Source organism: Mchenga conophoros, linkage group LG11 (genome assembly GCF_057382185.1).
Source record: "Mchenga conophoros isolate Kocher_MC1m ecotype Shallow Benthic linkage group LG11, M_conophoros_male_GT1.1, whole genome shotgun sequence".
In the NCBI taxonomy this organism is placed as follows: domain Eukaryota; kingdom Metazoa; phylum Chordata; class Actinopteri; order Cichliformes; family Cichlidae; genus Mchenga; species Mchenga conophoros.
Window position 1 is genome coordinate 32,101,912 of NC_140536.1, and position 24,823 is coordinate 32,126,734.

A 24,823-nucleotide genomic window follows, 5' to 3' on the forward strand; every position below is an offset into this window, starting at 1 on the left:
GTCACCGGACTACGACACACTCAGAAAAATAAAGGTGCCAACTGGAACCAAAAGTGGTTCTTTAGACTGATGCCATAGAAGAACCTTTTTTGGTGCCACAAAGAACCTTTCAAACAATGGTTCTTTGGAGAACCATTTCTTTCAGTGGTTCATTGAAGAACCTTTAAAGGTGCCCCAAAGAACCATCAAGAAATGGTTCTTTGGGGCACCTTTAATGGTTTTTCAAAGAACCTTTTTAAAAATGGTTCTTTAAAGAACCATTTTAAAGAACCTTTTTTGAGTGGTTCTTTAAAAAAACATTTTAAATCTTTCAAAATAAAATGCATCATAAATTGAATTTGAGTAGGGTAAAAATAAATACGAGCACAGCATAGACATATATTAATGGTTTATTGTCATTTTGTAGTTACCAAAAGACAAAAAGGCATTTTAACCCTCAGCACAACATCACTACTAATACATGTCACATATTAGTGTTTTAAACAGTAATAATTAAATATATTTGCTATACTATAAATAAATATATATATAAATACTATAGCTACAGATAACACAACAATACATGTATTGTTTAATTAATAAAACATCAGAAAGTGATAAAACACATTAGAAATAGCAATAGCTTCATAACAGACCAATAAATCAACACATTTTCATCAGCAGATGTTTGCATGTTCAGTAAAAATATTTCAACAACAAGTTTATGATTAAAATGATCAATGAACTTTAGCATTACGCTATGTAATGTATGTTTCATGTTGTACTCATGGTCCTTTGTTAGTCCAGTTTAGGATAATGTCTCTGACGTATGTTTCATATCAAATACAGGGAGTGCAGAATTATTAGGCAAATGAGTATTTTGTCCACATCATCCTCTTCATGCATGTTGTCTTACTCCAAGCTGTATAGGCTCGAGAGCCTACTACCAATTAAGCATATTAGGTGATGTGCATCTCTGTAATGAGAAGGGGTGTGGTCTAATGACATCAACACCCTATATCAGGTGTGCATAATTATTAGGCAACGTCCTTTCCTTTGGCAAAATGGGTCAAAAGAAGGACTTGACAGGCTCAGAAAAGTCAAAAATAGTGAGATATCTTGCAGAGGGATGCAGCAGTCTCAAAATTGCAAAGCTTCTGAAGCGTGATTATCGAACAATCAAGCGTTTTATTCAAAATAGTCAACAGGGTCGCAAGAAGCGTGTGGAAAAACCAAGGCGCAAAATAACTGCCCATGAACTGAGAAAAGTCAAGCGTGCAGCTGCCAAGATGCCACTTGCCACCAGTTTGGCCATATTTCAGAGCTGCAACATCACTGGAGTGCCCAAAAGCACAAGGTGTGCAATACTCAGAGACATGGCCAAGGTAAGAAAGGCTGAAAGACGACCACCACTGAACAAGACACACAAGCTGAAACGTCAAGACTGGGCCAAGAAATATCTCAAGACTGGTTTTTCTAAGGTTTTATGGACTGATGAAATGAGAGTGAGTCTTGATGGGCCAGATGGATGGGCCCGTGGCTGGATTGGTAAAGGGCAGAGAGCTCCAGTCCGACTCAGACGCCAGCAAGGTGGAGGTGGAGTACTGGTTTGGGCTGGTATCATCAAAGATGAGCTTGTGGGGCCTTTTCGGGTTGAGGATGGAGTCAAGCTCAACTCCCAGTCCTACTGCCAGTTTCTGGAAGACACCTTCTTCAAGCAGTGGTACAGGAAGAAGTCTGCATCCTTCAAGAAAAACATGATTTTCATGCAGGACAATGCTCCATCACACGCGTCCAAGTACTCCACAGCGTGGCTGGCAAGAAAGGGTATAAAAGAAGAAAAACTAATGACATGGCCTCCTTGTTCACCTGATCTGAACCCCATTGAGAACCTGTGGTCCATCATCAAATGTGAGATTTACAAGGAGGGAAAACAGTACACCTCTCTGAACAGTGTCTAGGAGGCTGTGGTTGCTGCTGCACGCAATGTTGATGGTGAACAGATCAAAACACTGACAGAATCCATGGATGGCAGGCTTTTGAGTGTCCTTGCAAAGAAAGGTGGCTATATTGGTCGCTGATTTGTTTTTGTTTTGTTTTTGAATGTCAGAAATGTATATTTGTGAATGTGGAGATGTTATATTGGTGTCACTGGTAAAAATAAATAATTGAAATGGGTATATATTTGTTTTTTGTTAAGTTGCCTAATAATTATGCACGGTAATAGTCACCTGCACACACAGATATCCCCCTAAAATAGCTAAAACTAAAAACAAACTGAAAACTACTTCCAAAAACATTCAGCTTTGATATCAATGAGTTTTTTGGGTTCATTGAGAACATGGTTGTTGTTCAATAATAATATTCCTCAAAAATACAACTTGCCTAATAATTCTGCACTCCCTGTATATGTCATATCAAAACAAGCCCACACCTGCAGTTGTTTCAGTTTTTCACTGGTGTTTCCTGTCAGCTGGTCAACCTCACATCCATATCAGCCAACCAAATGACAAGTTCCTCCCTTTGTGCTTCAAATCCCTCCCACTCTGAGACAAGGAGCTGAAAGAGATCGAGAAAAGAGTCAATTATAAAGAAGAGAAAAGTGAAACCCTCCTCAGAAGGTCTGACTCGCATACCTGCAGTTGACCTGTGATGGACTCCAGTTTGGCGTTCACGTCATCCCTCGCCGATGCCAGCAGCCGAGTCTGCAGGGTGCCCTGGAAGAGCTCAGTTAATGTTCGACTCCTCCTGGTCAGGCTCTCCAGCTGGATGAGCCGAGGTCTCCCCTCTCGCCGCTGCCTCTGAACACAGAAACACAAATTGCATCTGAAGCAGGAGGTGCAGATTTTTTTGCTATTCTTTTCTAAATCCAGGCTAGATCACGTGGAGGTATTTGGAAAACTTTTTTGGCCAGCGGACAACTGTTGTCTTGCAGAAAGTCAAATCAAACATATGCGATACACAATCAATTCACAAGAACACATAAAAAAATAAGTCCAGTTCTTGCCTGATTTCAAGTGAAATCTGCATCAAAACAGGGTGACAGAAGTAAAACGAGAGCACAAAGCCTCACTTTTTACAAGCCTGCTATTACAGTTCTCCTCTATGCAGACGACTTTCCTGTTTTCAAGGCACAACTTGGATCTGCTGTACGAATCTTATGGATACACACTAAATGAAACAATAGTGTGCATGACTCCAGATTCTGATCCCTCATCCTAATATGGTCCCAACATAGCAACAGCAAGAAAGCAAATGTTGAGGCTTCAAAATACAAAGTCCATAAACCAATGGCTGACATGGGTTTTATCATAAGGGTGATAAATATACAAATTTCAGTCTGTCTTAGAGATTTGATGTTCATTTACCTGCAGATGCACTATACGTACCTGCTCCATGGTTTTTCACAACATTTTGCACATCACTATTTAATACAGGAAGTACGTGAACTAAAACAAGTCATCGTTCTTTGTGAGAGGACCATATTAATGAAACCAACCTCAATGACATCATAGGGATCCCTAAAGATGCTCCTGCTGCTTCTCTTCCTCCTCATCCTAAGCTTCCTTCTCCTTGTCCTCGCCTTCCATCCAATTGTAATTCAACCTAATTGTGTTTCTCCCCCTCCTCTTCCTCATTTTGTTGGAGCTGTGAACACAATTAATGTGAATCTGGATTAATTTGTGCAAACAAGAAAAATCTACAGCTTTTTGGTCAGAGGTGCTCTTGTGATTTAAGCCGGGTAGAGTAGATTTATGTGTTGATGCTACCTGCTTCAGCTCTGGCTGCTGAGTGATATTTACACCCTGGCTGGATTACAAACTTTAACCATGTGCTGAACTTTGGCCCGGCGTTGATACCTCTTGTTAGTATAACGACCTCTTCTTAGCTTGTATGTATGATGGTGGATAAATGAGATATACAAAAAAATTAACTATATTACAAAAGAACATCTACCTTGGAAACATCAAATGACCGGAGCATAACTTGTCAACTAGTCCGAAACTAAGTTATGCAGGAACAGTCAAAGACACACCTTCTCATGTCACATTTCTATTCATTTCTATATAATTCGATTAGACAATAAAGAGTCATCTAATCTAATTATTCATTCAAAACACTTATGCATAGCTGTATTTTATACAGCTCATACAGAATTCAAAGTACAGGTTCATGTGAGTATTTAATGTACGGCTCAGATCTACAGAATTTCAAGAGTTTCTAGAGCAGACACAGAGCTCACGTCACAACAGGCTTCAGGCGCCATTTTACTGACTTTAACAATATATTACATTTTAATTTCGGTCTAGCTGACATTAGGTTATGTACGCAGCACGCAATTGAACCACATATTTTAGAAGCCAAAGGTTCAAATTAGCTGGGAGCAGCTTCACTTAATTATAACAGTGGTTTTGTTAGGAAAACAGTTGGATACTAAATTGCGCTGACATCAACGGCTAACGTATCTAGCTAATCGCTACTGTTAGCACAACATTAACAGCAAGCTACAATGACGAGTAACAAAAACAAAACAGTAATAAGGTTTTAATGAAAATGTTTTACCTTTTCTAACAGTCCCAGAATCCACAGCTTCAAAGTCCAGCAGGTACTGAAGACTGTTATCCGTTTCGCTGTCACCGTCCGTGAGTTTTTTTTCCCGAAGGTCAAGGCCCGCCGCTCGCACACTCTGTCTGCGCATGCGCATCCCAACGACTGACCCCCTCCGTCCGCTCCCGGGAGGTTACAGTATGACCTGTTATGACGTCACTCTCTCTCTCCCTGTCATTTATTTGGCTCGAAACACATATTAACAAATTGATCAGTGATGAACAACTACTCAGATCATTTACCTAAGCTGTGCGCTTTGTCAAAACGAAGTCTGTGTCCATTACACTGACATTCTGTTCTGCAATTGTTATTTACTTGTATTTTATAATTTGACTTTACATACTGCTGGGTGGTTTGTAAAGTTTACAATAACTAGTATTATCATTATGCTATATTTTCAAAAATATATAATAATCTCAAAAGTAATGCCTTGGAGTAGAAAATAGTAATGCTTTATTAAAATTTAAAACTAAAGTACAGTATTTGAATGTGTGTATTGTGTCTATTGTTTGCAAATATTTCTAACTTTTATTTGAATATTCAGTTTCCTACCATCTTCTCTTAAAGGGTAATTGCCAGGTATCCCGCCCTTCCCCTTCGCACACACATGCACACAAAGAAAACACACAGTATAATTCACAGCCTCATTATAGTGAATAAATATTTACACCATCAAACTTAGATTGCTAAGGATAAAGAACCTTTTGTTCTTTAAAGAACCATTTGTAATAGCTGAAGAACCATCCACAAAATAAAAAGGTTCTTTGACGTATGATGGTTCTTTAAAGAACCATGAAGACATCTGAAGAACCACTTAAGAACCATAATTTTTCTGAGTGCAGGGTGAACACAGAGAATCTAACCCAGAGAAATAACAACACACATTCTCATTTTCCAGCTGTAGATAATTGAGAATCACAAATTAACCAAACATAAATGTCTTTGAGAGGAAATCCACAGAAGCACAGTCTGTGGCCTTTCTAAGTGAACGCCACAGCTGGGCAGCAGATTCAAATTCAGAACTTCTTTAGTTTATATTTCCAGTAGCTTATCCACAGTGCTATATGTATACAGGCATAGCTCACTTGCAATATGAAGTGGAGGCTTAAGGGTAAAATTTTACAATGGAAGAGCTTCCCAGGGTTTGCATTTGTAATCCTTGTTTGCGTGTGTTTTGCATACAATATACAAAATGCATTTGCATGAACACTGAGTCTACACAAAGAAAATTAACCACAAAACCTCCACGCTGTGTAACCCTAAATAAGTGCAACAAACAAAACAAAAGATTCTGGGTTACTTTCTATAACAGCATACAATGCACTGTAACAATACAATGCACTGTAACAATTCAAGTCATATATCAAATGTTATAATGCATTATAAAATTACTTAATACATATATATAAATACATCTAAAATAATAAAATAAATATACAGATACATACATATAAAAACGTAAATACAGTCTATTTGCACATTTATATACAAAATAATGGAGGTGCAGAACATGGTCCATTTGGATTCAACATCTTCAGCCTGTCTCGAAATGCTGTCGAAGTTCTACCGGAGGTGGGAGTTAAATATCGGACCCTGCAACCTGCAATTATGGACATCCTTATCTTTGAACATGGTGTGTTCATTATGGATAAACTGTCATGTGTTGACACAAGGTCAATAACAGAACAGACAGGCCAACAATTAGTTTGACTATAAAAACTTTACTAAGGCTTACAAATGACACTGATCAGATCAGGCTGAAACATCTGTGAAAAAAAATGAAAATCTTTCACTTTATTAAGTTATTACCACACAAATGGAAAATCATCCTCACTGGGGGAGTATTAAAGATGAATGCACTACCAGTAGAACACAAAGCAAATCTAGTGCTTCTGATCATGTGTTTGTATTGCAGACATGAACACCGACAGCTGGAGACTTAAGAGCTGGGTAATGTTTCCTGTATACTTTTTTTCCAGTCTGGTACCTGTCGCACATGTATAGCTCGTGTGCTGTAATGTAATTTTTTTTTTGCAGACAAGTTGGCACAGTCATAAAAATCATGTACAGTACATTAAAAGACACATATATAACAACATTCAAATGTTTGACACAGCAAAAGACAAGTCAGGAAAAAACTTGTCCTGACTTGTCCCATAATTGTCATTTAACAATATAAACCTGAAGCTACAGTCTCACACACCAACACAAATCCCTATCGTAATGAAGACACACACACACACACACACACACACACACACACACACACACACACACACACACACACACACACACACACACACACACACACGCACGCACGCACACATATATAGTCAGGTCCATAAATATTGGGACATCGACACAATTCTAACATTTCTGGCTCCATACACCACCACAATGGATTCCAAATGAAACGAACAAGATGTGCTTTAACTGCAGACTGTTGGCTTTTATTTGAGGGCATTTACATTGGGAAGATGGCCCCAACTGACCGAGTGCTCAGTGAATACCTCAGGCAGCAGAAACCCAAGAAAGAGGAGGTAGACGAGGAACCATCATGGAAGGACAGGGCCCTGCACGGTATGTACCACCGGCAGATAGAGGAGGTGGCTGATATCCAGAAATCCTACCAGTGACTGGACAAAGCTGGACTGAAAGACAGCACAGAGGCACTAATCATGGCAGCACAAGAACAAGCTCTGAGTACAAGATCCATAGAGGCTGGGGTCTATCACACCAGGCAAGACCCCAGGTGCAGGCTGTGTAAAGATGCCCCAGAGACAATCCAGCACATAACAGCAGGGTGCAAGATGCTAGCAGGCAAGGCATACATGGAACGCCATAACCAAGTGGCCGGCATAGTGTACAGGAACATCTGTGCCGAGTATAACCTGGAAGTCCCGAGGTCAAAATGGGAGATGCCCCCAAGGGTGGTGGAGAATGACCGAGCTAAGATCCTGTGGGACTTCCAGATACAGACGGACAAAATGGTGGTGGCTAACCAACCGGACATAGTGGTGGTAGACAAACAGAAGAAGACGGCCGTAGTGATCGATGTAGTGGTTCCGAATGACAGCAATATCAGGAAGAAGGAACACGAGAAGCTGGAGAAATACCAAGGGCTCAGAGAAGAGCTCGAGAGGATGTGGAGGGTGAAGGTAACGGTGGTCCCCGTGGTAATCAGAGCACTAGGTGCGGTGACTCCCAAGCTAGGCGAGTGGCTCCAGCAGATCCCGGGAATAACATCGGAGATCTCCGTCCAGAAGAGCGCAGTCCTGGGAACAGCTAAGATACTGCGCAGGACCCTCAAGCTCCCAGGCCTCTGGTAGAGGACCCGAGCTTGAAGGATAAACCGCCCGCAGGGGCGTGCTGGGTGTTTTTGGTTTTTTTATATATATATACACACACATATTGTATGTAGGAAGTAAGACAAAGCACAAAGCAAAAATGAAAACCAGCTCAAAGAGTTTTCAAAGTTATCTCCACTTTATAAACATGAACAGGGTTGTATTATTGTACATTAAGGGTCTTTACCTTACCATATAAAGCACTTTGAGACAGCTGTTGTTGTGATTTGGTGCTATATAAAAATATAAATAATATTACAAAAAAACAGGTAGAAACAGGGCTGCAGCCTGACTGCTCAGCCGCTTGTTACCTAATGAAGTCCAGTGGCAGCTGGCTTCACTGCAGCTCACAAATGATGGCCTAATTTGACTGCAGTTCTGGGCTGGGATCTGCATTCATTCAGCTTCAATGTCACTCTGGGTTCTTGGATAATGGAGCAGGTGATGCAAAGAACTGAAATTGTGTTAGCAGCACAACGCAGCTCTTTCTGTCATAAATGCAGTTTGCACTTCCCCATTGAACTCTTGTTTTTGTGCAATATAAATAAAAAAAACTAAAATTAGCTAACTGAAGTGCAAGTGCAAGAAGCAGGATCGATAGGCAAGCAGACTAACAATTTCAAGGAATTCTCGAATTCTACACAGATGAGTGTATACCGATCTTTCTTATTGGCACATAAGCTTCATTATATATAGGCAGATGACAGTTAAACTTCAATGTCACCAGTAGAATTCACTTTTTAGTTGATTTGCCAGAGTTGAGTCACACACTTGCATTTTTTGTTTCAAATTTGTTGTAATATGCCTGGCCGGTCGACTGGATATTACAGTGAAGGGATGTAAAAATAAAAAACAATAAGTAAAACTTGATGAAAGGTGAATTGTATCTGTGTATCTGACTAGATAAATACAAATAAAATATTTTTGTTTTCTGATGTCTACCCCTTAGTCAAAGCCATGCTGTATATATAAATGGCTGTTTTTAAAATAGAACTGGTGTCACGAGTTATCAAGAGTTTAACATAAGACTTGCATATCATAAGAGTTGCTTTAAAACAGACCTTCCCAAAGTGTGTGTGTGTGTGTGTGGGGGGTGGGGGGGGGGGGGGCATGAAAAGGGGGAAAAAAACAAAACAATGCTTGGACACTGCTAGCACAGGGCGCCCACACAAACGCAAAGCAGGAGATGAAGCATCTCTGTATATGTTTCCAAACCAACTTCATTCTAAGCCAAGGACTAGAAAATACGGTGAAGCATATCTTCCCTTTGGTTTCACCTGCACAAGTGCCGAGGTAGGTCTCCCCTGCTTAATTGGTTTTCCCTTTGTCGGGAGCAGCGCTGGGCTCTCCAAATCACGGACAAACAGTATCCCACATTCTTGATTTTTAGTTCACAAACTAAATATTTTTCTTGTAAAACAAAGGGGGGCCCAGCAAAAAAAGTTTGGGAACCACTGCTTTAAGCAGTCTTTATCTAGGCTAGTTTAAGTTTCACATTGTTACATATTGTTTCATTGTTACTATGTTTAATGTTATTGAAAAGAAAAGTTAAAAGGGGGAAAAGTCGCACTGGTCACATTTTGCAAAAAATGTCCTTAATATATCCTTGAAAATTATGTCCTGAGCAGAGACATGACACTGATTTGGATTTGGCTAAAGAAACAAATGTCTTTAGTTCCTGAAAGATTTGAAGTAATGAGATATGAAAAGGAGAGCAAGCGAGAGCCATTAGAAAAGTAATGATCCTTGAGAGATCATTTTCAAAACACATTAGGTAAATCTGTCACAGTACTAATTCCTTCTTGTTGAAGAGCTGAAATTGTTGGGTAGGGCATCACCCCATATCTCACTTAAAAAGAAAATAGTTTAATATTTGAAGATTTCTTTCTCTTTTCCTTTCCTTTTTTTTTTTTTTACTATTTTAATTATTTATGCTAATTTGATTATAATTGTTTAATTTGCTATTTTGTATTCATTATACATAAAATAAATATCTCAGGCCTTTTCTGGCTTTGAATTATTTGATTTACAAATAGTTCGTTTTTAATGGTATGGACTAATTCTGTCTGAAATAAATAAAGTGATAAATCTTTTTTTAGTACATTTGTAAATAATTAAACAGTCATAATCTGCATAGTGTGATCACAACAGGCTAAAGACTGAAAAGAAGCCAGCATCACTAAGAGAACAAGCTTTTTGGCCTAAGTGCCCAGGTCCCCTGGGTGTGCAGCTGCTCTGAGCGGAGGTTTTCCCCTCATAGCGGAAAGATTTCTTTGAAAAGGACCCAAGGCAAAATAGTCAGTGACGAGTGGGATCTGGAAGTGTTATTATTAATAACACTCAATTGTAGGTGAAATCTTAAGCGTGTGGGGTGAAGGTACAGACGACACAGGAGCTCTAGCTTTTTTCTCCGACTTTATTCACCACCAGACATGAACCCAACATCGTCATTGAACACGTGTCAGTGGTCAATGCGTACTCCGCTGACGGAAATGGGTGGGCCAGCAGGGCAGCATTGGCCAGCACCTACTTCGCCACGGTCCCATTCCTCAATGAACGTAACAGTTCCGCAACAACAAGGAGAACCAAAACTCTCTCATTCCTCCTTTCATTTAACCTCACTCTCTGCTGCTCTTCAACCAAGCCAACCCATCTCATCTTGTTCCGCAACATCAAAAACATTGATATGGGCATTCTCACTATCAGATTGGATAATAGTCAGATTCCAGACTTCTATTCTCCTCCTGATGATTTAGTATTATATTATAATAATTGTCTACTCTATTTCCTAGATTCTCTGGCTCCTGTATAAACCCACTGTTTCCTTCGCTCGTTCTGCTCCATGGTGTACCTCTGATCTCCCAGCATTGAGGGCAAAAGCTTGGCAACTAGAGCGTAAATATAAATGCAGAAATCTATAAATGTCATGTTCTACAGTATAAAGATCCCATCAATTAGGCCAAACAAAACTTTTACTCAGGTATTTTCGGTTTTTATGAGGGTAACACCAGGATCCTGTTTTTGCCTCTCAACAAACTTCTTCAACCCTTTGACACTTTACCACCACACTAATCACAGTACAGAAAATTCTTTAGTGTAGGTCACAAATAATGGCTTATTATAATAATAGATTAATTATGGCCTCTGGCAGTGGACTCATCTCTTTGCTTGTTGTTTTAGACCTAGGACTTCCAGATACAGACTGGTAATGGCTACCAGACATAGTAGTGGTGGAGAAGCAGAGGAAGACGGCGATAGTGATAGAAGTGGCTATACCGAGTGATAGGAAGAAGGACCACGAGAAGCTTGAGAAGTACCAGCTTGAGAAGGATGCTGTCTCATGGTGATGATGAAAAACTAGTTCAATTTATTAAATCTAGACTGGACTACTACAATATATTCACACAATATCTCCGTTCGTTAAGTTGACAAACTGAAGCCTATATTATAGCCTATATTTTGTCTGCTTTGGCTTCAAATTGCACTGTAAATAAAGTTATTTTGGCTGTATTACTAATTTGAGTTGGTTAGTTTGTATCAGCCTTAATAAACTGCTTGCTTATGTTAACTAGTTCCTGCCCTCCTGCGTCCTTTGCATTTGGGTCCTCTTTCTGCTTCAAGTTATCTGCGGTCTGCAAATGCTGACACTTTTCAAATGACTAAAGTTATTAATTGATGTCATTATGCATCCAGAAATTAAGTGTGTACCTGGTTTTATAGTATGCCATTCTGCCAGACAAACACCATCTAGGAATCATACTTTTGTACTGACAATGTAAAATTATTTACTAAATTAACATATTTCCACATAGTATGTTATTAGTATTATCATTTAATATAGTAGTATATAGTCTTCATAAAATTCTCCAGTGAGGGAAGGAAATTAGATGAATGCTAAACGATAATTTTTTGTGAACTGGTAGCATCAGTGACAAAAGCTCCGCCCTTTGTCACTGATGGGGACACTACAATTACCTTGACATAAACAAAGAAAACAAGGTTGTTTTACATTCTGTATGAGTAACATTTACATGATCAGGATCTGGAAAGCAAAAGCGCGTAACTAATATAGTATCTAGTGCAGAGAAAATGACAGAAACCTCAGCAGAATACTTTTCAGGAGAATGGCAACTATGGCAACTCCTCCATCTAATGTACACAGTGCAATAGTTAGACCCTTCTGCACATGCTCTACAGTGCAAATAACAAAGTTTCATAGTTTACAGTTTAGAGTAAAATGCACCATATATATCTCTGTAATATTCAATTATACTTTATAATTGAGTTGTTTATATATATTAGAGCAATTTCTTATATTTTGTAAACTTTGTATTATGTTGTATTATTTAATTAAACTCAGTCTGTTACTATTTCTATTGTCTTGAAGCAACTATAACCACATAATTTCCTTAGGGAAGAATAAATTATCCTTATTCTGATTTTGTAGTATGAACCTATGTACTATAAGTCCTGCTGCATTAACACCATCTGGGAATCCTAGTTATGTACTGAAAATTAAAAAGTTTAATGAATTAGCATGTTAGCATGTAATACAGTATTAGTATAGTAATGTATGGTATTTAAATAAAATCCTCCAATGAGAGAAAGAAAAATATATTCTTGGTGAACTAGGAGCATTGCCATCAGTAACAAAGTCTCCACCCTGTATAATGCTGTAATTACCTTGACATTAAGTTAACCAAAGAACAGGGTTGTTTTGCATTCTAGATGAGAAACATTTACATGATCAGGATCAGAAATGCAAACCAGCACAAAGAATGTAGTATCTGGTGGAAACATATAACAGGAACCTTCAGCAGAACTTTGTCAGAAGAATAGCAACTATGGCGGGGATCATGCATCTTCTGCTGCTGTCAGGTTAGTGTTGTAAAATAATGTTAAAAGTTTTGTCAACCTTTCAAACATCTTTAGCTTAGTGTATAGTGCATTTCAGTAAAAGTAGCTTTTTTTTTTTTTTTTTTTTAGCATTTTCTATTAAAGCTCAGTAATGAAGTGGTAATAGTAGGGTAACACGGCAGAAACAAGACCGTACAAACAAACGTACCACGTAATAACCTGTTAATATCCAAGAAATATCATGGTAGCAGCAGTGGTTACACTGTGAAGAGGTTGCTGTGAAACTGACAGGAGCTACTTGTAACGTAGTGCCAGTAACGTAATGTAAATACAAATTTCAGTAATCTTACTGTATATTTTATTTACAGTATTGTTTTACTTTCCTTTACAGTATCTTCACTGTTTTTCCATTTACAGCATTACTGTAGTTCCTTTTACAGTAGTTCTACTGTGATCTCATTCACTTAATTTTTACTGGAATGTCTTGCGCCGCACTTTTTCTGTATTATCCATTTACAGTATTACTGTAACATCCTTTGTGGTATTTCTACTGTTATTGTTTATGGTACTTAGATTGTAGTCTTGCTTAAAGTGCTTTTGTTGTATATTCATTTACAGTACAGTATTTTCATTAAATACTGTAAAACTGTGACACACTGTGAACAGTACTGTAAACCTACAACGTAACTGTAAAAGTGAGATACTCAATTAAGTTTGGCCTTTAAAAATGCCTTAAATTGATTGTAGAACATTAAAATGAAAACTTTTTTGGAAATTCAGTCTTCAACTTGTGGGTCTCAATAGTCTATTATATTAAAGCACTTTAAAAAGAAAACTATTACAAATTTTATAATATACCAAACTGACTCTGGAAATCACAACATCTGACATTAACCTCTGTGAAAATCTTGCCTTGTGAAAGCTAAAAAAACCTGGGCATCAAGAAAAATAAAAATACAATTTTGGCAAAAATATAATTTAATATTTAATAAATATAATTAAATATAATTAATTCAGCCTGCTGGTCTTCCTCTGGACCCTCTTTACAGACTTTTGGCTGATCTGTGACTTTGACGGGCATTTGGTTCCATCAGTATTCGTATGATTTGTAGAAGATACAGACAGAATGATAGAATGAACCTGCTATCATCTCTCTTCTTCTCCCCCCTTCCTCTCCTGTTGCTACTTCAATCATGAAACTGATCAATGATCAGCTGATCGGCTTTTCTCTCTTGTTTGTTTATCAGCGGATGTCGCGCTAAACAACAGCAGCACGTTTAAGCTTGATCAGCTGTTGTTAGAATTTATTTAATATTAATTTCTAGTATCAGCTGATGTTTGCTGGAGCCACAGCCGTAAAAGCTGCTGGTCATGATATCGGTTTGGATATGTTGTGAGAGGGAAACATGCAGATGAAACCAGGAGATGTCCTTACTGGATCATCAGAGCTGAACAGGTGATGGAGAAACTGTTAAGGGTTCCGAAAGAGACTCAGGCGCAGGCCAGGGTTTCCCTTTAAGCGAAGAACAGTGCGTTTATTCACAGTGAACACAATCACCAAGTGGCTATGTACAACGTGCAGGGGAAACGGGTCCGGGTCGCCAGGGTCCGTGGGAAACAGGGTTAGGGGAAAAGGTGCTCCACACTTTCTGTACAAAAGCTCCTCCTCAGTCACTCCTCTCAGAATCCGGTTCCAAAAACGATCTAAACACAAAAGGTCGGGTTAGCGGGATAATAACAAAGGGCTTTCAAGATACAGGTTGGCAGATACACAAGTTTGACTGACGCTGATAGTTCAACGATCCAGCGAAGACTAGTGCAGACTCGCCATCTAAGTAGTGCAGTAATCAGCTGGGATCAGCGGCCGGTGTGGTGATGAGCAGGTGTGTGGGCCAGCAGCGGGAGCCCGCAGTGAGCATCGCCGTGGCGAGAGAGAGAGAGAGAGTGAGAGAGAGAGGGCGAGAGAGCAAACAAACCACAAACATATTGCCCAATAGAGGATTGACCAGCAGGGCACAGGGACCATGACAGTACCCCCCCCTCAACGGGAGCCCCCCGGCGACCCACCAGGCTTACCAGGATGAGACAGATGGAAGGCCCGCAGCATACGCTTGTCCAGGACAGCGGCCCGCGGAACCCAGGACCGCTCCTCAATGCCACAGCCCTCCCAGTCCACAAGGTACTGGAAGCCACGCCCGCGGCGGCGAGAGTCCATAATCCGCGTGATGGAATAGGCGGGCAAGCCGTCCACAAGCCGGGCGGGCGGAGGGGGCCCGGAAGGAGGGCACAGGGGGCTATTCTGGACAGGTTTGATTTGGGAGACGTGGAACACATTGTGAATCCTCATGTTGCGCGGCAGCCGGAGTTTCAGAGAGACGGGGTTGATCAGTGCCGAAACCTCAAAGGGACCAATGAAGTTTGGGTTGAGCTTCTTGGACTCAGTCCTGAGAGGAACAAAGCGCGTGGACAGCCATACCTTTTGTCCCACGCTGTATGCTGGAGCTGGTGTGCGGCGGCGATCTGCGGTCTGTTTGGTTCGGTCCTTTGTGCGCAGCAACGCCGTCCGTGCGGCCCGCCAAGCTCGTCGGCACCTCCGTAGATGGGCCTGGACAGATGGTACAGAATACTCACCCTCGACAGAGGGGAAGAGAGGCGGCTGGAAACCCAGTGAGACCTCGAAGGGAGACAGACCAGTGGCGGAGGAAGTCAGACTGTTATGGGCGTACTCAATCCAGGGTAGTTCATCACTCCAGATGGACTGGTTGGAGGACGCTGTGCACCGCAACATTGCCTCGAGCTCCTGGTTAGCTCGCTCACACTGACCGTTGCTTTGGGGATGGTAACCGGAGGTCAGACTGACCTTTGCTCCTAATGAGGAGCAGAATTCCTTCCAGACGCCAGACGTGAACTGGGGGCCTCTGTCAGACACAATGTCTTCCGGGATCCCATGCAAACGAAACACATGACGGGTAAGCAGTCGTGCGGTCTCCATGGCCGTGGGAAGCTTGGGTAGAGCTATGAAGTGGGCAGCTTTAGAAAAACGGTCTACGATGGTAAGTATGACAGTGTTGCCTGCTGATTGCGGCAGTCCGGTTACAAAGTCCAAAGCTATATGGGACCACGGCCTGGACGGAGTCGGCAGGGGATTGAGCTGTCCAGCGGGCGGCTGATGAGATGGTTTATTCCGGGCACAGGTCGCGCAGGCGGAGACGTACTCCCGAGCGTCTTTAGTCAGAGAGGGCCACCAGAAGTAGCGCTGGAGGAAGTTGATAGTGCGGTGGACCCCTGGGTGGCACGTAAAGCGGGCAGTGTGGGCCCATTGAAGTACTTGAGAACGTACTGATTGAGGGACGTAGAGCCGTTGGGCTGGCCCACCTCCCGGATCCGGTTCCGACACCTGAGCCTCCCGAATGGCTGCTTCGATCCCCCAGGAGATGGCGCCCACGACACAGGTGGCGGGGAGAACGGGAGCGGGCTCAGTGGTGTCCTCCGAGACTGAGAACTGACGGGACAGGGCATCGGGTTTGACATTCCGGGAACCGGGTCTGTAAGAGATGGAGAAGTGGAAACGGGTGAAAAACAGGGCCCACCTGGCCTGTCGAGCGTTGAGCCTCTTAGCTGATTGTAGGTATGCCAGGTTCTTGTGGTCTGTCCAGACGAGGAAAGGCTGAGCCGTGCCCTCCAACCAGTGCCGCCACTCCTCCAGGGCTAGTTTTATCGCCAGCAGTTCCCGATCCCCGACGTCATAGTTTCTCTCTGCAGGGGACAGACGGCGGGAGAAGAAGGCACAAGGGTGGAGCTTACCGTCCTTCCGTTGCGACAGAACCGCTCCAACCCCTGAGTCGGACGCGTCGACCTCGACCACAAATGGCTGCGTGAGGTCGGGTTGGATCAGGATGGGGGCTGAGGCGAATCGTTTCTTCAGTTCTTGGAAAGCTGCCTGAGCTTCTTTGTTCAACTGAAAAGGAAGCTTGGGAGAGGTTAGCTGGGTCAGCGGCAAGGCAACTCGGCTGAAGTCCCGAATGAACCGCCGGTAAAAGTTGGCAAATCCAAGGAAACGTTGCAGTTGGTGCCTATTAGGAGGTTCCGGCCACTCAACAACGGCTTTTACCTTCACAGGGTCCGGGCGGAGGTTTCCTTGGTCGATTATGTACCCCAGGAATGCAACGGTGGAGACGTGGAACTCACACTTTTCTCCTTTGACGAACAATCGGTTTTCGAGGAGTCGTTGCAGGACCTGTCTGACATGGGTCTCGTGCTCGGATTGGTTTCTGGAAAAGATCAGGATGTCATCTAGATAGACAAAAACAAAACGGTTAATGAAGTCTCTGAGCACGTCGTTCACCAGGGCTTGGAACACCGCAGGGGCGTTAGTGAGACCAAAGGGCATGACAAGGTACTCGAAGTGGCCGAGGTGGGTGTTGAAGGCGGTCTTCCACTCATCGCCCTCACGGATGCGAACCAGATGGTATGCGTTTCGCAAATCCAGTTTGGTGAAAACAGTAACCCCCTGGAGGAGCTCGAAGGCAGAACTGAGGAGCGGCAGAGGGTATTTATTTTTTACTGTGATGTTGTTTAATCCGCGATAGTCAATGCATGGCCGGAGGGTTTTATCCTTCTTTTCGACAAAGAAGAAGCCTGCCGCGACTGGAGAGGTGGAGGCCCGAATGAGGCCGGCAGCCAGGGATTCCGTGATGTACTTGTCCATAGCGTCTCGTTCTGGAAGTGAGATGCTATATAGCCGACTGGTGGGTAAAGGAGCTCCCGGGAGCAGTTCGATAGCACAGTCATAGGGTCTATGCGGAGGGAGTGACTGGGCGCGGGCCTTTTGAAACACCTCAGCTAGGTCGTGATAAACAGAGGGCACATTAGTTAAATCAGCTGATTCCAATACCCCAGAAGAGGGCGTTTCAACGCTTGGAGGCGAGGCTGCTTTAAGGCAGGTCATGTGGCAGTCCTCCCCCCACCCAGTGACACGCCCCTTTAGCCAATCTATGTAAGGGTTGTGCTGTTGTAGCCAAGGATGGCCGAGAACTAGTGGAGTGCGAGTTGCTTTAAACACCAAAAAACAGATTTCTTCAGAATGATTGCCAGAGAGGGTGAGCTCGACAGGCTCCGTCACCAGAGTGATGTCTGGAAGGCGTTGACCTGACAATGCCGTAACCCGTAATGCATGAGGCAGGGGCTCCAATAGTAACCCAAGTTGCCGGGCTAACTGACAGTCAATAAAGTTTTGTTCCGCCCCAGCGTCGATTAACACCGATAGGGAGCGGCTCTTAGAGTGAATGGAAAGCGTGGCCGGTAGTGTTAAACGGGGAGGAGCTTCTTCCTGGCTCAGCTCGCCCACCAGTACTCCTACCATCACTGGCGGGCGCGCCCTTTTGCCCGCGAAGGGCAGGTAGCCACAACATGTCCCCTGTGACCACAATAGAGGCACTCACCGGCGGTAATCCGGCGCTGACGCTCCGCCGCGGTGAGATGGGAGCCGCCCAGCTGCATGGGTTCCTCTCCGTCCCCGCTCTCGTGAGTCCGGGAGGGGCCGGCATCCGCCATGGCGCCGGTGCCAGAGACTCCCGCAGCCTCATGGAAGTTGTAGTTCCGCTGCGACCGGCGAGCCCGTAACCGCTCATCCACCTTAATGCACAGGGACATTAGCTCATTAAAGGAGGCAGGGAGATCACGCATGATTAGCTCGTCCCTTAATTCTTCTCTGACATTGTTCAGCAACGTGCTCCGTAGCGCCTCCTGATTCCACCCTGCCTCTTCTGCCAGAATCCAGAAGTCGATAGCGTAATCAGACATGCTTCTCCTACCTTGTTTGAAGTTGAGGAGACGGAGAGCAGCGGCCTCTGCCCCGGTGCCTGGGTTAAACACATTCTTAAACTTGGAGAGAAAGTCAGCGTAGGTGATGACAGGATCAGAGTTTAACACAACCTGGGCCCACTTTAGTGCACGGCCCCTCAGAAGTTGAACTAAATAAGTGATCTTCGCCCCATCGTTGCCATGAAAACGCTGCAGCTCGCGAAACGTCAGAGACACCTGAGCCAAAAATCCGGCGCATTTGTCAGACTCACCCGAGAATGGTTCCGGTGTGGGTAAAGGTCCGTCAGACGGCGTACCGACCCGCGGTGAGCTACCTGACGCTACGGCGGGCGGTGCCGCCTGGGGAGCCGGGCTGGGCGGCTGGGGATTCCCTGGTTGCACATTTCCCCCCAGCGGTATTAACTGCGCCACTGCCAGGGTCAATGCGGCGACATCCTGCCGTAGCTGCCCGAGCATTTGTTCATGGCGGACCAGCGCGGCTTCCTGGGCGGCCAGAGCCCGGCCCACGGGGTCCTGACCTGCTGAGTCCATAATGGCTGGATCGTTCTGTTAGGGGTTCCGAAAGAGACTCAGGCGCAGGCCAGGGTTTCCCTTTAAGCGAAGAACAGTGCGTTTATTCACAGTGAACACAATCACCAAGTGGCTATGTACAACGTGCAGGGGAAACGGGTCCGGGTCGCCAGGGTCCGTGGGAAACAGGGTTAGGGGAAAAGGTGCTCCACACTTTCTGTACAAAAGCTCCTCCTCAGTCACTCCTCTCAGAATCCGGTTCCAAAAACGATCTAAACACAAAAGGTCGGGTTAGCGGGATAATAACAAAGGGCTTTCAAGATACAGGTTGGCAGATACACAAGTTTGACTGACGCTGATAGTTCAACGATCCAGCGAAGACTAGTGCAGACTCGCCATCTAAGTAGTGCAGTAATCAGCTGGGATCAGCGGCCGGTGTGGTGATGAGCAGGTGTGTGGGCCAGCAGCGGGAGCCCGCAGTGAGCATCGCCGTGGCGAGAGAGAGAGAGAGAGTGAGAGAGAGAGGGCGAGAGAGCAAACAAACCACAAACATATTGCCCAATAGAGGATTGACCAGCAGGGCACAGGGACCATGACAGAAACAGGTTTACCTTTTAGGTGACATGAATGAATTGAAGGGAAGTTATCAACTGTTTCTGAGAGACAAATAACACCAGGATCCTTTTCTAAGTAGCTGACAGCTGGTAACAAAGTTTTGCCAGGGGGGCAGGTAGGGCATTAACAGGGAAAGGGGGGCACAAGGAAATACCTTTCTTTCTTATTCTCATTTAAAATATTTAGCTTTTATTAAATAACTTTCTGAATCTTGCGAACAAAGTTTTTATCTGACGTAAAATGAATAGAAATCATACATATACCAAAAAGACAGTGTACATCACTGTCACAACAGCGTTTGTTTTCATTCAAAGGCTTTATGGCTTTAATACCTGGTGGGCCGGTCTGTAGTCAAAATGCCCAATTTTTTGTCCCAGTCCAGCCCTGCAGGTTAATACTGGCAGTGTCACCATGCCAGCTGACTGTATTTCATCATCAGCCAGTGTTGTTCTTTATACATCAATATTACCAAAGTTTATCATAACGCAGCATAGAAAGTATTTACTTGCTTTCAGGTTTCATTCAAATGACTTTTTTCCTGTTTCAAAATTAAAAAACGGTTTGTAAGAAGATTATCTTCTTTTTTAACAGGCAGATAAAGTTTTGCATTGGCATTGGCTAATTTGCCAATTGTATGTTAAAAATGTTCGTATTTTAATATTCAAAAATGTTTTTGCCCAAAACATATGTGCACTATATGTCAGTAAAAATACTATGCAAATATTGATGTCCTCGAATGCTGAATAAACATTGACAAGCACTGATTGTATCTCTTGTACTTTATCAACACAGTATCTAAATACTTTGCACCGTAGTGGTTAAAACCTCATTCTAATAAGAGTTAAAAGCGTTTTCGGTTATTAGGTTTATAGGATTATTGAATTATGGTTAACAGTTGGTAGAATTTTTTTCTTTTTAACATTATCTGCCAATTACATCTGCCACCCTTCTCCAAATCTGTGCCCCTACCTGGCCCCCCAACAAAAATTTTCTAGACCCGCCACTGCATCTGTGAGGCGTGAGCGGTGTTTGTTTTTAACATAGTTCACGGAGGAGAATAGCTGCTGACATAATGTGGATCCGAAAATCCCTAATTGGCCTACCTGGGGTTGAAAGTCTCGATAAATGCACGGCATTTCGGCGGGTACATCGGCTTCCGCGAGTGTGACGCTTATTCTGTGCAATGAAAAATAATAAAATATAATTTTATTTTTGTATTTCAATATCACAATAATCTTCCAATTTAGAACTACAAGTTAAAAATAAAAGAACTAAACACAAATAAAATACACTTCAGCTAAATACTTCTAATTTATTTTCCCAAACCACCTGGAGCTGCAGTATAAGTAAAAAGAGCCGCATGCGGCTCCGGAGCTGCAGGTTGCCGACCCCTGCCCTAGGCCATCTGACCTCAGGAAATCACATGATAGGGTGGGGCTAGGTTTCACAATGAGCTCACCCAAAACTCTTTGGGGGGAATGCTCCTACAGGGTCTTTCAGTCAGTAGTTCCCCTATTCACTCCCATTCCACTGCTGTGAAAAAAAAGAAGCACACCATTTATTTAGGTTTAATATGGATTTAGATGAAATTAAAAATAGTTAGGACAATTGTAATATGTTTTTCCTACACTTGTGGAAAACATAGTGTGCATTACTTTAAATTGTCCCCTTTAACACAAGGCACTGCTGGAAAGAGCCAACTGCCACAATTGATATTACCTGGATAATAACATAATATCTAATGATGTAAATATATTGCGACTATCTGACAAATTCTGATAATTAAGCTCATGGTTTTTCTATTGTTTTTAGGTTTAACATATTGTTTGAATCTTCTACCTTAAAGTGTTTGTTAAGCAGATCTGCAGTGTTCATAAACCCACTTTATTTTTGTTCTAGACTTAATTTTCAGTGGTACACATGTTGCTGAAATGTTGACAAATTTTACAGTAAACATCTTTAATTACATTCTAAGTAAAGTTTTGAAATATCAGTTTTTGTGTGTGATTTTTAAAGATCTGACTACTGACAGTAGTGGGTTTTATAATGGCTTGTCATTAAGTATTTCATATATTTCTGTTCCACAGGCCTGTCTTTTCAATTTTCACATGGCCTCCAGCCCCAGTTTGTCTTCTTTCAAACACCAAAGACCTGGTCTGAAGCCCAGAGCATCTGTAGGGAGCAATGTTTCGACCTGGCCACCATTAATGACATGAGAGAGATGGAAATTGTACTTGAAGCTGTCAAAGATAAATATGATGATGCTGTGTGGATTGGCCTTTCAAAAGGCAAGACACGCAGGTGGCGCTGGTCTCTGGCAGATGATGATTTCTACAAAGAGGGAGAAAGAAGTTATTTGTTGTGGCGCTCAATAACTGATGCCAACTGTGCAGTTTCCAGCAACGGGAAACTGAATATGTTGGAGTGTGCCAACCAAAAATATTCAGTTTGCTTTGATGGTGAGTCATTTTAAATAGTTGTTTTTGCCATACTCTCATCATGTGTGCATTATGTTCTGTTTTGCTTCCTCTGTCTCTTTGTCCTCTTGTTATCGTGTGTGTGTGTGTGTGTGTGTGTGTGTATTTAAGTCCTCAGTTTTCCCTTTTCCTTGTCACATCGTTGTTGTTTACCTGACTGTGTGTGCGCTCTTCTAGAGTCTTAGTGTTGCCTAGTGTTTCCTGGTCGCTGAGTATCAGAAATAAAGCGACTGTTTCAGTTGAGCCTCATATATGAGTCCTGCATTTGTGTCCTTCCCTTGCCTGCAACCCAGCAAATCCTGGCAAATTCATGGTTACCTGTTAGAATGTGTCTCTGATATTTAATGGAAATCCATCAAATAGGTAAATTTTCAGAGGGAGGAAGGAGACAAGACAAGACAAAAGACAGGCTGTGGAAAAGAGTTAGTGTTTAATAATAAGTAATAATTAAATGAAAAGTGGTGTATACAGTGATTGCATCAAGCTCGTGCCAAACACTCAAACTGGTTTTCACTAAATGTAATGGCACTTTTTTATTTTCAAATCTTATTTATCCTTCTTTGATTAGTACTGTAATATTTGTAAATAGGTTTAAAGTTAAATTAAAAAAAAAACCTGTCTCTTTATTTTGATCAGTAGTTTGTCAGTACATAAAAACTGTCTTGCTTTGATTCTCGGGAATACTACAGAACACACTGCACACTCTCTTGGCTGAAACCTGAGGACCATTGCTACATAGTAAATGTTTTAACTGTGAATTTTGTGGAAATGAAAAGTCAGTGAAGCTCATTTTATTTTACTTTGCAGCAACAAAACAAGGTGCAGATCAATACATCCTTAACACACAAAACATGGTTTGGACTGCTGCTCGGGATTATTGCAGAACACACTACACAGACCTGACCAGTCTAAGGAATGATGCTGAGTACCAGATAGTCCAGCAAGTAGCCAATGGCAATGAAGTGTATGTTGGCCTTTTCAGAGACCCCTGGGAGTGGTCAGACCAGACTGACTCCTCATTTAGATACTGGAACCCAGACAAGACTGTCTGGACTGATAGCACTCAAACCTGTGTTGCTATGCTGAAGGTAAACTCTGGTAAATGGGGAGACAGGGCATGTACAGAAACACATCCTTTCGTCTGTGATTGCAGTGAGTAAAACTCTTTACTAGAAAATTTATAAAACATTTATATTTCAAATAGAAAAAAAAATATCTATGTCTTTCTCCATGACAGAAATGTATAAAATGAAGGATCCAGACTAACTCTGTTTACATCTGTTTATATTAGGGAACAAGCTGAGTTTCATTAAACTGAGGATCAGCCCACAGGACTCAATGCTGGATCTAAGTAATCCTTCGGTGCAAGCAGACATCCTGGAGCAAGTAAGTGATGCAGATCTTTGTTAATGATGAGCAGTTAAATTTGAGTATATCATATATATGTTTATTTAGATTGCGACATGAAATAACTACTTCATCGCATTAGGACCTTCATGGTTTTGCTATAGTAAATGGAAACATGAATATTCTCTGTTTAATAGATGAACCAGAAGCTAAGGAGTTATAACACGACTGCTGTTTTTCATCTAACGTGGAGAAAACAATCTGATGGAAGAGTTTTTACCAAGGAGCCTTGAAGAAGTGGCTGACGAGAGAAAAATCAGGGGAAGTGATTAATATGGATGATAAATGTACTTTAACAGACTAGCACAGAGCAATGTGAACATAGAATAGACACAGTTTTACAGATTAGAATATTTTGGCGCGTAACAGCAAAGCCAGATTACAGACATTTGCCAACGAAACTATGTGTAAGAAAAAGTACACTATGATAATGAAAAGTTATACACCGTCTCTCTCTCTCTCTACATATATATATATATATATATATATATATATATATATATATATATATATATATATATACACGAATATATATATACACGAATATATATATATTTGTGTATCTTTTTTCTGTCCTTACGTGTGCATTTATGACTGTTTTGCATTGGAAAGTTTTTAAATTTGTTTTTGAGAAAACAACATCTAGCACTTGCTTGGATTAACTCGTTGCAATTCAAGGCAGTACGACTCGGCTCAACAATTTTTCAGTCGAGTTCCACCTAAGGCTGTTTTTATGCTCGCCACGTGGCTTGTGTCATGGGTGTCTCACGTATCACATAACATCCTGTGTTGTGCGACACAGTTTTTATTGTGTGTTGCCCAGTCATGCACCTCTTGATTTTTTTTTAACTTGTGTCAGATCATGCCTGTTTATACCTCCATCACTGAAACTCAGGGACATACAGACACACAGAGTGAGATGTTGCAACTGTTGTGGAAAGAAAGGATGCAAAAAAAAAAGCTTCCAGTTGTGACTTCTTCTTGTTCGTATCAGCGAGTATGACATGCATTTCATTGCCTTGTACATATGGCGTGTGCAGTGACAATAAAGATGAATTCTATTCTATTCTATTCTATTCTATTCTTCTATATTGTCTTAGTAGTGACACCTATTTTTTTGGTGAATACTGCAACAGCTTCTTACGTCTTAACAGCAGGTATGAATGGTTGGATCTGTGTGATGATGGCATGGCAGTGAGT

At 42.1% G+C, this 24,823-nt stretch overlaps 2 protein-coding genes across 2 annotated transcripts; one reads left to right on the forward strand and one right to left on the reverse strand.

The window, feature by feature from the left end:
- Positions 1-1,753: 1,753 nt before the first annotated feature.
- LOC146564619 (uncharacterized) lies at positions 1,754-4,679 on the reverse strand. The gene is made up of 4 exons (XM_085290392.1): positions 4,543-4,679; positions 3,479-3,627; positions 2,616-2,780; positions 1,754-2,538 (listed from the first exon to the last, which is right to left on the reverse strand). The coding sequence occupies exons 2-4, from the start codon at positions 3,533-3,535 to the stop codon at positions 2,449-2,451; spliced, it is 312 nt and encodes a 103-aa protein (XP_085146518.1). The 5' UTR covers positions 3,536-3,627; positions 4,543-4,679; the 3' UTR covers positions 1,754-2,448.
- An 8,091-nt stretch (positions 4,680-12,770) lies between these two features.
- LOC146564620 (macrophage mannose receptor 1-like) lies at positions 12,771-23,988 on the forward strand. Its single transcript, XM_085290393.1, has 5 exons — positions 12,771-12,812; positions 21,827-22,198; positions 23,024-23,368; positions 23,508-23,602; positions 23,761-23,988. Exons 1-5 carry the CDS (start codon positions 12,779-12,781, stop codon positions 23,854-23,856), a joined length of 942 nt encoding a protein of 313 aa, XP_085146519.1. The 5' UTR covers positions 12,771-12,778; the 3' UTR covers positions 23,857-23,988.
- The last annotated feature ends 835 nt before the right edge of the window (positions 23,989-24,823 follow it).

Excerpts from the sequence above, each read along its gene's own strand:
- LOC146564619 (XM_085290392.1), bottom strand. The coding sequence starts at position 3,535 with ATGAGGAGGAAGAGAAGCAGCAGGAGCATCTTTAGGGATCCCTATGAT. Across the intron at positions 2,781-3,478 it reads ATCCCTATGATGTCATTGAG|AGGCAGCGGCGAGAGGGGAG; the intron begins GTTGGTTTCATT and ends TTCTGTGTTCAG. Across the intron at positions 2,539-2,615 it reads CCATCACAGGTCAACTGCAG|CTCCTTGTCTCAGAGTGGGA; the intron begins GTATGCGAGTCA and ends GATCTCTTTCAG.
- LOC146564620 (XM_085290393.1), top strand. The coding sequence starts at position 12,779 with ATGGCGGGGATCATGCATCTTCTGCTGCTGTCAG. Across the intron at positions 12,813-21,826 it reads GCATCTTCTGCTGCTGTCAG|GCCTGTCTTTTCAATTTTCA; the intron begins GTTAGTGTTGTA and ends TCTGTTCCACAG. Across the intron at positions 23,369-23,507 it reads TCCTTTCGTCTGTGATTGCA|GGAACAAGCTGAGTTTCATT; the intron begins GTGAGTAAAACT and ends TGTTTATATTAG.